The sequence below is a fragment of the Cricetulus griseus genome, chromosome 2 (genome assembly GCF_003668045.3).
Source record: "Cricetulus griseus strain 17A/GY chromosome 2, alternate assembly CriGri-PICRH-1.0, whole genome shotgun sequence".
NCBI classification, from domain to species: Eukaryota; Metazoa; Chordata; class Mammalia; order Rodentia; family Cricetidae; genus Cricetulus; species Cricetulus griseus.
Genome location: NC_048595.1, coordinates 420767693 through 420784214, shown reverse-complemented (window position 1 = coordinate 420784214; position 16522 = coordinate 420767693). Strand labels below are relative to the sequence as shown.

General features: G+C 44.5%; 1 protein-coding gene across 1 annotated transcript in view; it reads left to right on the top strand.

The window, feature by feature from the left end:
- Positions 1-329: 329 nt before the first annotated feature.
- The window catches only part of Lancl1 (LanC like 1), a 36340-nt gene continuing 20147 nt past the window's right edge, over positions 330-16522 (top strand). Inside the window, exons 1-2 of the mRNA XM_027397135.2 lie at positions 330-698; positions 5123-5240. Coding sequence (XP_027252936.1) covers positions 618-698; positions 5123-5240 — 199 coding nt within the window. The 5' untranslated portion in view covers positions 330-617. The remainder of the gene's footprint in view (positions 699-5122; positions 5241-16522) is intronic.

The window sequence follows — 16522 nt, the reverse complement described above, 5'->3', positions numbered from 1 at the left end:
TTAAAATTTCAGAAGGTGTCTGCAGACAGTGCTGTAGTTAAGGCCACGGTGTTTAGATTAGAAAACGATCCCTTCCTTCAGCAGGTAAACGGGGCTTCGAGCTCCTGGATCTGGCACTGAATTTCCTTTCTTTAACAACGTGTTTATGAACGAGGGTAAGAAACGTGGGACCCCATCACTGCTCTCACCCCGGAGTGGAAGATGCGTACCAGAGCTTCAGAAAGCACTCTGTGGCTTTAAGACTCTGAAGCCGGGAGGCGGGACTCCGCCTCAGCGTGCCCGCTGATTGGCCGAGACTGCAGGAAGTGGGCGGTGAACGCGCCGTGTCTGTTGTGGTCCGCGGCGCGCGGGTTGCCAGGCCGGCGAAGAGACGTGCGAGCCGCCTGTGTCCCGCACTCGCCGCCGTGGGACGTGGGTGGAAAACGGGCACCCTGCATCCCGCGGCACTCAGAGCCGCGGCCGCCGTCCTGCGCGCGTGCCGAGCCGCCGTGGGCCGGGGTCCGCTCGGAGGGAAGGGGCTGCCGGAGTGCCTGCCGTCGCGTTTGCGTTTGCGTTCTCGGCCCCGTCACCACTCGAGATCTCTCTTTCCCCTGTTCTGCAGGTTCGCCAGCGGCGTCATGGCTCAGAGGGCCTTTCCGAATCCTTACGCCGATTATAACAAGTCCCTGGCCGAAAGCTACTTCGACTCCACCGGGAAGGTGAGTTGAGGGTGGCCTGTGCGGCCCGCTCCCCTCCCCACCCCACCCCACCCCACCCCAGGGACTCCGAAGGACCTCCCTCCTGCCCCGGGAGGTGGGGCGCTCATCCATCGGATGCGAGATCGCAGCTGACTTACATAAGTGTCCAAGGCTGCTAGCACTGAGCCCTAACGTGTTGGGTAGGGAATGAACGGCCCTTGTCAACCTCATTAGCAGGGGAAGAAATGGCCTGAGGTATTAAGAGTGTCAGTTATAAAGATTGCCTTCGAAGTTCACTCCCTACGCGGCATGAAGGGAGGCGAGGGGTTGACCTGGCTGTATTCACAAGTTGTTCCCTAGTGAGTGTGCGCAAGTCTGGGCCTGTGGGGATGCTGCTGAGAGAAATGTGACCGACAGGCCTGAAATAATTTGTGATTTTACTGGTTTTTCGGAGCCACCTTTAAAGCTGAGACTGGGGAGGCAAAGATTAGGAAAACCATTCGTGCTTAGCGTTAGGGTTAACCTGGTTTCCATATCACGAGGCACTTGGAGAAGAGAGCCTGGGGTGTGGTGCCAGGGACCTGTTTTCTCATGCCTCTTTGGCCACTTGGATTATTGGAAGGAATACCGAGTTTGGGCAAATCCCTGAGAGAGCTGGAGTGTGCAAACACCATGTAGCCCAGGCTGAAATCATGGTAGCACAGGCTGGCCTTGAAATCACGAGCCTCCTGACTCAGCCTCCCAAGAACTAGGATTAAAACAGTAGGCTGCTGTATCCAGTGGCCATCCATTTTTTTAAAAAAGAATTTTACCAGCTTATTCCTTTGAAACTGGTGGATGCTGCAGAGAGACGATTTAGGTGTTATTATTAAGGTGGCCGGTGGGGTTCTTATCTGTTGGGTTTATGTGGTTCTGTCACTTTGCCTCTGAAAACACCTTAGTCAGTCATTCAGTGGGAGGGTGGAACCTTGGAGATGTAGTATGTGTGTGGGACTAGGGGGCATTTATTTAATAAAGACTAGATTGACCTGCTGGGACGAAGCTGTGTGTACTTGTCTGGAGCCCCGTGGCCTTCCTTCCTTTCACCATCTGGGCCTGTATTCTGCCTCCCTCTCCAGATCTGAAGCTAAGATGTGAGTTAGTCCTGTCTGGTTGGTTAGTCTTGCTACTTCATGCTGACTTGGCAGAGGGAGCCCTCGAAAAAGTGTACTGATAATGGAACTTCACTCTTCGGCTTTAGACTGCTCAGTGCTTTTATACATTTAATTTGTGTGGGATTTTCTTGTTTTTGTTCTTTTGTTTTGTTTTGCTTCAAAAAAAATGTATCCACTCATTGTATGTGTGTGCTGTGCAGGCCCATACATGTTATAGCCATTTAAAGAGCATAGGAGTTAGTTCTTGCCTTCTGCCTTGTTGAGGTGTGACCTATTTCTGCTGCTGATCCGTGTATTCCAGGCTAGCTGGGCCTTGCGTCTCTGGGTCACTCTTGTCCCTGCTCCCCATTTTGTTATAGGAGTACAGGGATTAAGGTGTGGGTTGCCACATTTGGCTTTTTCCATGTTCTGAGATCAAATGCTGGGTAGACAGGCTTTCATAGCTAATGCTTCAGTGCACTAACCCCTCTTAGCCTTTTTTCTTTGGAGTTTTGGACGATAAGCCAAAACTCACTTTGTAGCCCAGACTAGCTGGCCTATAACTCAAAATGATGCTCCTGCCTCAGCTTCCTGAGTACTGGTGTCATAGGTATGAGCCACCACATCCAGCTCTCAAAACTCATTCATCCATTCATTCATTTCTTTTATTTCTTGAAGTGTCTCACTATGTAGCTCTTGCTAGCCTGGAAGTCACTATGAAGTCCAGGATGGCCTCCAACTCACCAGGGTCCATTTGCCTTTTCCTCCTAAGTACTGGAATTAAAGAGGTGTGTTACAAAAGACACAAATCCAAACTCTAAACCCAAATAACAAGGTGACATGGTATAACGTAGTTTGGGGATCCTACAAAGAAAGTGGCATCCATTTTTAAAGTCCTTTAATGTTGAGTGGAAAAGGTCAAACCCTAGAACCCTGGCTGCCTCCTGTTAACACATGGATATGGGAGGAACTTCCTGGCATCTGCAGGGACTCTTCACCCTTTCAGTTTCAGTGATGGGGTATTGACTGTAGTCTTTATTCTCAGGCAGGTCACCTTCTTCTATGTGTGTGGCCTCGTAGAAAATGACTCCTGTTCTGAGGTCAAGGTGTTCTCACTGTGGTCCGCTGATGGCAGGTGGACCAGGACAGTGAATACACATGTATTCTGTTCAGAAGATGGCTATGGTCATGTCAAGCTACTCCTTGACCTCTATGAAACTTACAGACCTTTTTTATATTAGTATTAAAGTCCATTATATCTTACTAAATGTGTTTCAAGTCTTGCTTGAAGTCCTAACCTTTGGACAGAGATTGTAATAACAGACAAATATCTGTCAAGCTGTGGATTCTTAGTGATGCTTCTACTACAGTGGCCACAGATCTTACCAGGGCATCTCCTCAGAGGCGAATCTTTGAAAATTATGAACATTAGTATGACACTGCCTTCTTACAGTCTTAAATGGCTCTTTACATGTCTGTGTACAGGGAGGCATGCACGTATGTGGGGGTTAGAGGATGATGTCTATTGCCACCTGTGTGTTGTCCTTTGTTTTTTGTTGTTTGTTTTGTTTTGGTTGTTGTTTGTGTATTTTTTGAGTTAGGGCCTGTCTGTCGTGGAGCTTGCCAAGTAGGCCATGACTTGGCAAGGTTCAGCGAGCCTCAGGAATCAGCATGTTTCCTCTTCCCCAGCTCTGAGATATAAGCATATCCAGCATGCCCTGCCCAGCTATAAGCACATACTAGCATGCCTCACTTTTATATTTACTGGTCCTAGAGGTCAAACTCAAGCTTTTATGCTTGTAAAGCCAATACTTTCCTGACAGAGCCATTTCCCTAACCCAAGATGTTCTTAAAAGTGAGATGATAAGGCCTTTGAGGTGGCTTGGCAGGTGAAAGCGCTTGCCAAGCAGGCTGAGGACCCAGGCAGAAACAGAGAACTGACTCCTGCAGTTGTCCTCTAACCTCTGCCCATGTGCTTGTATGCATGCACGAACAGGTACACTCACCCAGCCTCTGAGTAATAAAACTGAGAGGCTCTGGCTGGTTTAGGTTTGATATTACAGTCTTTCCGTGATGAAACATGTCTCTGCATTTGGAATGTTCCTCAGCTCTGTTGTGACATTTACTGGTTTTGTGTGAAGTCCTAGCATACACTAAGTAGTTGGTACACTGAAGTGACTTTTAAAGCACTCAGCCGTTAGAGTGTACAGTATTTTGAAAATGCTTTCCAGTTGCCCTCATAATGAATATGCCTTTTTGAGAGAGCAGAAGAGATGGCTCCACAAGTAAGAGCATTTGTTGCTCTTCATAGGACCGGAGTTCTAATCCCAGAACCCACATGGAAGCTCACAACTGTCTATAACTCCAGTTCAGGGGATCTGACACCTTCTTTGGCTTCTCAAGGCACTAGGCACACACAGTACACAGACCCACACATATATAATAAAACTAAATCTGAAAAAGTTAGGAAGAATATGACTTGTGAACCTCAGCTTGCCCATCAGTTCTGTACTTCACGTGGGTGTCACTAACCCCAGGACCCCGGCGTTAGAGTCAGCCTTGGCATAGAGTGGGTGGTCTGTAAGAAACCATGGGGTGGGGCAGGTGTTACTCTCAACTCCAAGAAGGTAACTGCAGTTTAAAGATGATAGGAGCTGAACAAGGGCAGTCAGCCAGTAACAGGTGAGGGTCTCCCAGGCCTCTTCTTTCGACGCACCGTGCTGGATGAGGCACTCATCCTAGGCTGGATGTGCTTTGTGCTTGAGGTTCCTGATGACCACGGATTGTTCTGCTTTTTAAATGCTGCTGCTTTATCCATTCTTAAAAGTAACAGAAACAAATGGAGTATTTCCTAAGGGGATTAACAATGTCATGGCTTGGGAGCCAACAGCTGAGATTCAACGGTGTCTATAAGAAAAGGACTTTTACCTGGTGCAGTGGAGCACACCTTTGATCCCAGCACTCAGGAGGCAGAGGCAAGGGGATCTCTGAGTTCAAGACCAGCCTGGTCTTTTCTTTCTGACTGTGTAGCCTCAGAATAGCTGACTTCCTGCATCAGCCTCCCAAATGCTGGGCTCGCAGGTATGCATTGCCATAACCTGGCTCATGGTAACTTTTTAAAATTAACATGTGGGCTTAAATATGAACTCCCTGTGTGGTTTCTGGAAAACCTAAACTTTAAGGCTGCTTTACGTTTTACATGATGATATTTTATTTCCATGAATAGAAAATGCTATCATGAAGGTACTATTAATTCTGTTAGTGTGATTGACTTTTACTCTTTTTAAAAATGTTGTCCTTTCATTTTTACAGCTGACTCCTGAGTTCTCACAGCGTTTAACCAATAAGATTCGAGAGCTCCTTCAGCAAATGGAAAGAGGCCTAAAGTCAGCAGATCCCCAGGATGGCAGTGGATACACTGGCTGGACAGGTAGGGAGAGAGTGCTGACTGAGCTAGCATGCACACTGGTGAGAGCCAAAGTAGGACCTTCCCACAGCAGTTAGGCATGGGCACAGCCTACAGGCCCTCCTGTGTGTGTCCTGGGAGTGCAGGGCTCCCCACCCCACAGTCACCTTTCAGGGTGCGTGTTGTTTAGGGAGGGTAAGCACACAGTGGGTATTCATGCCTGGCATTGGCGTATTTACTGATCTTTTTTTTTTTTTTTTTTTTTTCGAGACAGGGTTTCACTATGTAGCTTTGGAGCCTATCCTGGCACTCGCTATGGAGACCAGGCTGGCCTCGAACTCACAGAGATCCGCCTGCCTCTGCCTCCCAAGTGTTGGGATTAAAGGTGTGCGCCACCAACGCCCAGCGTATTTACTGATCTTATGAAGAGAAAAATTGGAGGAAGTGAGAGAGAAAGTGAAGGAGAGCTGAGGGGCCACAGTTAGCCTCCCTGCTGCAAACAGGATGCTGTCAGAATACTGAAGAAAGCAGTCTAGGGTGCAGCATTTCCCATGCACTTTGAATGGTAGGGAGGCTCCATTTGAAGCTTTAGGGTGTTTAATCTGAAAATGCAGGTTCCTGGGCACCACAGCAGAGCTTGTCAGTGATTTATAAGCAGAAGCCAGGAATGTGCATTTTACGAAAAAATGTGGAAGCTGATCTGTGAGCTGCTACTGAGAACTGCTGTATAAGAGAGACTGGCTAACAGCAGGCTTGTCACAACCCATCTTTAGTGTGAGCAGACACATTTCCTTACAAGGTGGGGAAGACAGATGAAATCTATAGCATGATTGGAGGGAGCATTAGGCCAACTTTTTTTTTTTTTTGTGACAGCATCTCACAGTGTAACAGTCTTGGCTGGTGTAGAACTCAGTATGTAGATGAGGTTGTCCTCAGAGTCACAGTGACCCACCTGCCTCCACTTTCCAAATGCTGGATTAAAGACATGTACCACCATGCCTGGCCTAAGGAAGATAATGTTGGTCCAAACAGTTGAGTTTTAAGTTTACTATGTGTTTTAGAAGCTAAACACAGAAAACATTAGCAGAGAATAAAATGAAAGTATTTTGTGTCAAGAAGGAAGTTACTGAAGTGCCGTTTATTACCTACTGTAATTTCAGCTATAGTGTAATTGACAGACTCATCTCAGTAATAAAAAACTTTGTCATCTTTATTTTAAATTAACAGAATTTGGAGAAAACAGAGTAAGTCCCCTACCCAGGTGCTGTAGCACGCCCTTCCCTGCCAGGTTATACACTACAAGCCTAGGCTCAGGTGTTTTCCTAAGACATTGAAAATTTCCCTTATTTATGAAGTTTATCTTGTGGTCTCTGACCAGAGAGAGAGACACAGACTGACCTATGACATCTGGCATACTTCCAGGGCAGACTACAAAAAGGGAATTAAATCCCTAACTCACCCATTCACATAGGCTCATATCATTATAAAGAACTTTGCTTGGGGGAAGGGGAGAGATGGTGGCTGTCTGGTTTCAGGTTTGAATGACTAAAGAAGGGAAAAGCCATCCATTAAACACCCTGAATTGCTAGGGTTAGTTAAGGAAAACTCTTCCTTCAGCAGAGTTTTTTTTTCCTCCGAAGTAAAATGCTCCTGGTTTAAGCTTCTTGTGCTGTGTTACATTTGGGGCATCATCTCCTTCAGCTGTCACTGTCTTACCCTCAACCAGCTCTCTCTCAAAGCTGGCTCTGGGAAGCAGCTTCTATGGCAAGCGTCTGAGGCAGATTGGCACACTGAGCAGTGAGGATTTCTTCAGTTGCTGGTGGGTTTCTTAGGAAGCATAAAATCTTGTAGATAAATTTGTTAATGGCTTTTGAGGCAAGGTTCCTAATGTTCCCTCATCAAACGCTGTTAAAATGCTATTACTCCCGCATAAAATGAACCGTCTCCTCCAGCGTTTGGGTACATTAAAGGCTGTCCTGTGCCAGTATTCAGTATAAAAAATGTAAGGCTCTGAGTTGATTAAGATAGACTGCTGATTGACCACAGGAGATCATAGTCTGTAAGCCTACTGTAACCTTACAATTTATGGACTACTGTCTAGTGACAACTAATTTCATTACTGAGCACTGCATTCATGAACAACACAGTGGGAGTACTCGGATGCTCTGTGTCACAGTAGTGACAACTTGATGGCATGTATCCTTGTATGTGATTTGTGTGTGCCCAGGTATCTTTCTAAAAACAATGCCTTAAAAAAACAAAAACAAACAAACAAACAAAAAAAACATCATTTTGGCTTTGCTCAGCAAGAAATTTGGAATTTAGGACCTTTTATAAAATCTACCTATTGCTCATTTTGCTAAGTTATCCACAAATTTAGGAAATGCTATTTCATTGTAGAAAACCTATAAAACTTCCTTCAACATTGACTTTTATTGAGCATTTGTTGTCAATGGACAGGGAAAGCTGTTAAAAATTGTCTTTATGTTACAGTGTAGTTTGCGTGAGCCAAGACTACAATTAATTAGAACTTTAAATTAACATTTTATTATCTAGTGGAAATATGACTGATAGCCTGTGCTTATTCAGGTAGAATTAGGATTTGGAATGGATTAGATTCATTGGTTTAAATACTATGTTTATGTTTCTCTCATGGAAAAGTCATGGAGGAAGTTGAAGGCTGACATGGAGCCTTGAGTGTCAACAGGGGCCCAGGTTCCTCTACTGCTTTCTCGCTCCATAGCCACTAATTCTAGCTCTTGGTCACTGTGGCTGTTAAGGGCCAGCTGTTTCTTCAGCTTTTCTAGCTGCTAAAAGGAAAGGGCGCAAAAGAAAAAAATGCATTCCCTTCCCTAAAAAAGATTTTGTGGATACCCCGACTCAGTGCTAAGTTCTCCTCAGTGTTCATTGGCTGGTGTACTGTCACATGGACACTGTTGGTTACAAAGGAAGGGGGGCTCATGTCGTCTGCTAGCTGGATTTCATTGCAAAAGATGAATGTAGACTTTCAGACAAAAACCTATTAGTATCTTAAGAGCTCCTATGTTCAAGCAAAACTATCTTAATTATGTGTTGTACAGCCAGTTGGACCTGGTCCTCATTTTTATTTTTCCATCTGCAAATTCTCCCTAACGTCTGTCCTCTTGGTCAGGAATTTTGTAAGAATGAACTTACTAATGTGCTAAACGTTTAAATCAGGTAAGCAATACTTTCCCCCTCTTCATTTCCAAAGGAACTCAAAACAATTTTCTTCTTTTGGAAAAGAAGTCTTCATCTCACACTTAATGCTTTTTCCATAAAGCCTGCTCCAGAGAAATATTTCTGACTTCAGAGTTCTAAGTTGTGCCTGGCGCTCAGTGTGCCTCCCCTCCAGAAGAGACGGCAGCTGCTGTGCTCCGCGCTCCAGCCTTCTCTAACTGATGAACTAGTTCTCTGTCTCCCCTTTCTTCTCCTTTCAAAACCATGTTTACTAGTGTGGATTTCCTTTTGCCACACATACATCAGTCCACACTAACTCCACAATAACACGCCTCTGTTCTCCTTTGTGACTGAGATTTACAGCTATAGAATGAGGCTGTGCAGCTCTCTGATGCCTTGTATGTGCTCTTGGCTTACTTAGCTAGCCTTGAAGATGAGAGGGTTCTGGTGAAGAGAGGAAGTTCGGTGTGTTTAGTACTATATGTGTACTAAATGCTTGCACTCCCATAGCTTTTCCCCTTTTTTGTCTTTTAGTGAACTCTGAGACTAGTAGGGATGAGGTACTTCAACTTTCTGCCAGGGCACCTCTGTGTGATTCGTGCTTTGGAAGATAGCCATTACAATTAGAAGTTACAAATCTGTTTCTGCCTAATAGTGTGGTCTAATTAGCTAATTCTGGCTTGGATAAGAGTAAACTTTGGAATAACCACATGTGTGCAAAATATGTTATTAGTAAGAGTTACTATGTCTATGGTCAAACAAAACTTGAAGTAAATAAAAGGTTGGCAAGATGGCTCAGAGTAAAAGGCATGCTTCCCAAGCATGGGGGCTGGAGTTTCCTAGCTCCCAAATACAAACTGAGAGAGTATAGCAGTCCACTTGTAATCCCAAACCCAGCACTCTCTTGTAACTCTAGGTGGAGATGGTATCCTTAGGCACACTGGCCAGCTAGACTACCCAAGTCTGCCAGCTTCAGGTTTGGCAAGAGACCCTGTCTCAGTATATAAGGTATAAATTGGCCAAGGAAAACACCTGTCATCAACCTCTGGCCTCCACACACACAGGTCTCCATATATGCAAACACACGCGCACAACACACAAATACAATAAAGAAAGCAGAGGAGGAGGAAGGTGGACAACCCTCACTTTTCAAACTGTTCTGCAACAGGACTATCTTGGTTTTACTCTAAAATGGAACATGAAGATATTTTACAGAACTGAGCATGTTAACTATGTGGTTTTAGTCAAATTTAAACATTGTGTCTATGAGATGCCATCATTAAGCCTCACAACCCTGGCATCCTTTTATACTTGTGGTAGAGGAGCAAAATCCCATGACCCAGAAAAGAAAAGAAAAGAAAAGGAAAGGAAAGGAAAGAAAAAAGAGAAAAGAAAAAGTCAAAGCACTGCACCTTGTAACAGTCCATCTGATGTTCACATGACAGGAAGAGTAAAAAAGTACACAGACATCAGTGCCTGGTGGGGAAAGCAGATCCCATCCCATGGGCTTTCCTCCCTGCTCTGCCTGTTTGTCTCCACGGTGTAGAGTCCATAGAGGGCTTCCATGTCAGAGCTGAGAAGTGGAAGCAGAGCAAGGCCAAACTCTTGGCTTCCACAGCCAGCAGGTGACGGTGATAGGCTCTACCCGGCAAGCCTGCTTCACCAGTCATGTCCTTTGCCTTTTGAGTGAGTCTGTGTGCATGTTTTCTACCAACTACTACATTTGTCTTCATTGTATGCATTTGTAAGTGAAGGTTTTCTTAAGATCTCAGACATGGAACAGTTTGAACCATGACAACCAGATGATGCCTGTACTGTACAACATTTTAGAATTGCTTATGACCAATCAGAGTTCAGTATTTTATTTTAAAAATACGAAAAGAATTTGAAAGATAATAAACATTACTAAGGCAGCAGAGGAATGGGTAATTACAGTTAAGCCTGCAAGTAGGTTATTAAAGATTGGATATAAAGTAAATCCTGGACGTTTTTCTCAGTATTTGCAGAAAAAAAAAGAAAAAACAAAAACAAAAAAACACAGCATCTCTGGCAGTCTTTTGTAGAAAATGTGTTTCCCATTTTCTGGCCCTTTAGTTAAACTCAGTGTAGATTCAGAATAAAACATGAATTGACCCAAAGAAGATTCTTCTCATAATGCCTTGTATTTGAAAAGGGTTGTTGAAAATCTTCTCAAGTAAGTTCTCATCCATCTAAAATCATTGGCAGCTATTATAAGTGATATTTCAAATGAACAGCCTCAGTTGTCTCACCAGAATGCTCCTTTATAATGTATCACACTGAATGTGATGCACAGTGATTGAGGTGTGGCATGTGCCAACAGTCAGTGCTGGGCTGTGTATTTACAGTCTCCATCTCCACCCAGCTCACTAACCACTGGCAGGTTAGGAGTTTGGATGCGGAAAACAGCAGGAGGGGAACCCTACAGCCGAATCTATGGCCAGCTGCTGGCTCTGTTGTGGGTCCAGCGATGTATATAGGACACTCTGGAGGACATAGTGCTACATGTCACTGGAATGAGCTGCATTTTGTTCCAGGGAAGACTGTAGATTTTAGAGTGGCATCCAGAGTTGAAATCACAAAAGACTAGTTCAATAAAGGGTTAATGGGCAGGGACATGCCTCTGTAAAAAGTGGGTGTTTATTGGGAACACTGCTTCTCTGACAGATAACAGCTGAGAATTAAGTAAACCCAAGGGAGGGCCGATCTCACTGGTGTCTTTAGGAAGCATGAGGAAAAGTGCTAGCCTTAGTGAAATGTCACTTTTCCCCACTACTGGCTGTGATGATTCCTCGGAGAAATGGTGATCAATTTACACTTTAAAAGAGAAAAAGCCATGTGCACAAAGAGCTCGAGGGGCTTCAGCTCTGAAAGGCATGGGCTAAGCGCCTGTTAACCAACTCAGCAAGTTAATGAGGCTACGATTGGCATGCATGTCCTCTTCTCAAGCATTAGATAACATTTTTAATAAGAAGAACTGCAGCGTGATCCCTAGAGTAATATTAACTTGGGCTCTAAACGCAGGTCATTAGTGTTTCAAGATGCTGTTCCTCTGATCTGCCAAGTGGTTAGCTGTTAGCTGCCACATTAGCATGTGGCTCTCAGTTACCGCTGACACTAGATTTATTTGAAAGAAATCATTCTGGCCAGTTGTCTTCTCTTTGCAATTTGATCTCTCTTTATTAGAAGCTCCCCTACCAGAGCCAGCATTTCAGTGTCTAATTGAGCCCTGAGCAGATGTCCCCTTCACCTTCATCAGAAGCACCCTTCCCTCTAAGCCAGTGCCATTGGATGTGGATGGACACTGGGTTCAATAGAGCCCTTCTTACCAGCCCCTGGAAAATAACTGCATGGTCTGTTGGCTTTCTGAGTTTCACATCAAAGCATATGATGCTGATGCTGTACTGTAGGTGATGTTACTAAGGCACACATTTAAAACAAGTGTTGGGCTTAGATGTCCAAAGGGTGCTCAGGTGAAGCAGAGAGAGAGAGAGAGAGAGTGTGTGTGTGAGAGAGAGAGATTGTAAGCAAATCAGAATAAATGGCAGAAGGGAACTGAAGAGATGGCTCAGTTGGATAAAGTGCTTGTCATACAAGGATGGGAAGCAGAGTTCAGATCCTTAGCACCCATGTAAATCCTGGGTTGGTGTTGTGGTTGGTCATCCAGCATGCTGAGTGTAGACACAGATCCCCAGAGCAGTCTGGCTAGCTAGACTTATGGGTTCAATTAAGAGGCCCTGACTCAATGACTAAGGTAGAGAGTAGTTGAGAAAGACCTTGAGCCTACACATACACGGGCATGTGTGTTTGCGCACACAGGTTGTGCACGTGCACACATATGCGCGCGCGCGCGCACACACACACACACACACACACACACACACAGAAGAAATGGTAGAAAGGAAATCAGGTTGACCTAAGCAATGACTGTTACAGACAACACCAAAAAGCTGCAGCTGGGCCTGTCTACTCTTTGTCACTAACTGTAACCCAAAAGAATTACTTAAACTAGGTGCAAGGGAAAAAAGAATGAAAACTCAACTTAGTCATATCTGTTAGGATGTGATTCAGTTCATCACAGCCCCAGTGTTGGGTCAAGTTAGGACAAGAATTCGGGAATTAGCTGACAAGTTTTACCATATCTACTTTGTAAATAGTAAAACTGGCAAAGAGTGGATCATTGAGACCTTGGCTTTTCTTACCCCTTAGCCTGAACTTCTCCCTGAACTCAAAGAGCACCTGATAGTCCCCGGTTAGCATGTCGGCCTGCCTGGTAAACAGGAAGGAGGTGAACAGTTGGGGACAGAGGACTCCCAATGGCTAATGAAAAGCCAGGTGGCTTCTGTATAGACCAGTACTCTGTCCTCACAGATCAGAAAGGGAGGAGAGATGCTGAAATGTGGGAAGAGGAAGAGTATGGTTCCCTCTGCACCCTGTCCCTTTAGATGAGAGATAAAGATAGGATAAAGTGACTTACCATCCAGTGAGGTTCACTGCCTAATGGGATTGGACATGAGTCAGTGTATGCCAGGAACTACTCTGTAGCCACATGACTCAGTAATTCTATAGAGAAGCTGCTGTTGTCTCAGTTTTCAGAAGAGTGCTGAGGCTTAGCACATGGGCTGTATTTGCACAGCTAGGAAGGGGAGAGACAGTCGTGGACCCCTGCATGAAGAGTGCATGTTCTTACCGCTTTAGCTTATTGTCACCTGCTGTGCCACTCTGATAAACGGCTAGCAGTCCTTCTGTATTTGACCTTTGGAGGCAGAGGGCTGCTGGACACTGAGGGAAAAGAAGAGCGAATAATGTTTCCTTTGTTCTTAAATCCTGGTCCACTGTTGTATGGCAGCTGTGGAAATAGCTAAATGGAAAAGGCCCATATTTGAAGGTCTTATTTGACCTCTTTTGCTACTCTTTGTTTGGGGTAAAATTAAATGGAAGGTACAGAATCGTGCCTGCTTTCTTTCCAGATTGCCTGTGTGAAAAACTCTGGTGGATTTGTGCAGCCAGCAGCCTACAGTGGGCAGCTCTGGTCTCATGTCTGAGCAGATACCACCATGAGTGTGCGGCTGACACCCAGCTTGGATGGGTAGAGCTGTACACAGTAAAATCATTACCAGAAAGCAACTGCTGCCCTGACAGCAACTGATTTTGTTGCTGAAATGTGTGCACTAATCATTGACATATAAGATTGGGGAACAGTTGTGTAATTATTATAGAAAGCACCGACTTGTACAGAAAGGCAGGTGGTCATGGGTAATAGACGAGTTCATTGGGGGTTTTCACTTACATTTCCCAAGTCTGAAAGGAAGAAAATATAGGAACTGACGATGAACTTAGTTTCAATGGATGATTTCAGTTGGGTTGGAATTCTCCCTCCCCTCTCCTTTAGTAGTTGTCTGACTTTCCAAACTACTGAGTGCTAGTGGACCATTCCCTAAAGATCTGCATGCTTAACAATGTGTTCCTACCATAGTCCCTGTATCTTTCAATGCGCCTAGGTGACATACTCTGGCATACGCTGCCTGACTGGTTGTTGAATAAATGAAAAATGTTAAGAAGTAATCTCTAGCATTACAAAGACATGTTTGGGAGACTTGTGTGTCTGGAGATTTTACCCTCTCCATATACATTTGAGATGCAGTGAGGTCTTGATTGGTCAAGAAGAATAGAACTAATGATCCCTCTGAAACGCAAAGGCTTAGTATTAATTACTTCCCAGCAGCTGGCTATGCTTACAGCACTGCTGAGGCTCAGTAGCTGAGTAAGGAAATTGCAGATTTAGCCATGTCCCTGAACAGTTGGCCCTCCCCCGCAGAGTGGCGGCTCTGGAAAGAAACAGCAGAGCAGTCAGCATTGATGCCTCCTATAGCAGGCTGTTTGGCCTCACAGTGTATTAGTTTTTCTTAAAGTAAATTAGTTGTGAACATTTCAAAGCCACATTTTCAGGGTAAGTTTGAGGCAGCTCCAGACTTCCTCAAGCACCTTGTGCAAAGGAACACTTAGCCGTGCTCAGTAGAAGTCGTGTTAGAACATTTTGCCTCAGTGGAAATGGTAGTTTGCTGTCACCTAGGCAGCCACTGGCCAAGTGTAAGTGTTAAACATTTCAAATGTGATGGTATAACTGGAAATGTGTTTCCTGTTTAATGGACATAAGTGTATGCAGTTCTAGAGAGCAGAGGCTGGCATCAGATGCTACAGGCCAGAGCGAGAGCAGGCATCCAGAGTCTAAAGACATGTGCCTCAGTTTCTCCTGGCCACCCAGGCCAAAGACAGGAAGTCGGCTTGCTTTGCTTTTTTTTTTTTTTTTTTTTAAGGAAAGACAATTCTCCATTACCCTCCAGCTGCTCCTGACACACATTGGGAACCATTGCCAACATCCAGTTACACAGCATTAAGATGTTTCCCAAATGCTTACTGATCACATTTTCTGACTGTAGGATTCATTATTAAATGTTGTTTAATTAGATTTTTGCTTTATTTACTTCTCCATGTCTTCCCTTCTCTTGGATTATATTCTCCTTTTAAGATGTCCACATTTTAGCCATGTGTATGAACAAAGCTGAAAAATAGTACAAGTCGAAGGCCTTAACTTGTACAACTTAATGACACTAGTTTTCATGGAGTGGACCAACCAAGGTAAGAAATGAGTAACACTTACCCTAAATTCTAATGTTAATGTTGGGCCAGTGAGATGGCACGGTGACTGAAGGTGCTTTCGCCAAGCCTTACAACTTGATCTCCATCCCCTGGACAGGCGAGAACAGGTGCCCACCAGTCCATCCTCTGGCCTCCACATGTGAGCCGTGGCACACACACCCTCACACAGCAATAAAATGTAATTTTTAAAAGAAAAAATTTAGAGACTTTTAAGGTTTGTGCTCATGAAAATGTCAAAATTTATTCAGGTTCATGAGAAGGAGGCTTATATTTTTAAATAAAATGCTTCTAAAGTAGAAAAATAGATGAAGCTTATTCTTACAATGAAGTATAATCAAAACTTAAGTAGTACTAGAATATTTTCTGGGATGGTACAAAACCTTAAGAGATAGAAAAGGGAAGCTTATCTGGGTTTTTGTAGTCTTTGTTTAGCAAGTAGGGTACAAAGAAACTGTTCTTTAGATGTAAATTGAAGAATTTGCTTAACTGCAAATGGGTGTTGTCTTCTTTTAAAGAAATTGTGTGTTCTGTGATAGATTGACACACTGACAGATGCAGCTCCATGCCGAGACTCTTTCCCCACTTGTGTTGTGTCTTACTTAGGCTTTTGTTTTTTTTTTTTTTTTTTAAAGATTTTATTTATTATGTATACAATGCTTTGCCTGTATGTATGCCTGCAGGCCAGAAGAGGGCACAAGATCTCATTATAGATGGTTGTGAGCCACCATGTAGTTGCTGGGAATTGAACTCAGGACCTCTGGAAGAGCAGTCAGTGCTCTTAACCTCTGAGCCATCTCTCCAGTCCTAGTTGGGGTTTTTATTGCTGTGTGGAAACACTGTGACCAAAAAGCAAGTTGGGGAGGAAAAGGTTTGTTTATTTGGCTTTCACTTCAATATTGCTGTCCATCGTTGAAGGAAGTCAGGACAGGAACTCGAACAGAGCAGGATCCTGGAGGCAGGAGCTGATGCAGAGTCCATGGAGGGGAGCTGCTTACTGGCTTGCTCAGTCCACCTTCTTACAGAACCCAGGACCAACAGCCAAGGGATGGCCCCACCCACCATGGGCTGGGCCCTCCCCCATTGATCATTAAATGAGAAAATTCCATACAGCTGGATCTCACTGAAGCATTTCCTCAGCTGAGGCTTCTTCCTCTGATGACTGGAGCTTGTGTCAAGTTGACATGTAAAGCCAGTCAGCACACATTGTGGTCATAGAAGTTTTTCCTCATGGCATTGTCCTTTAGAGACTTGAAATGTATTTAAGGATGTGTTTCTCCGTGGACACAGTGGTAATCTTCTCTTGAGAACCTGTTGTTTGCCATGCACTGCCATGCTGGTGGTGCCCACGAAGTTGTGGACTGGGTCATTCAGGAGCCATCATGGATTCTGCCTGTCACTCGCCCCCATCAAGTTCTGTTGCTTTTTCCTCC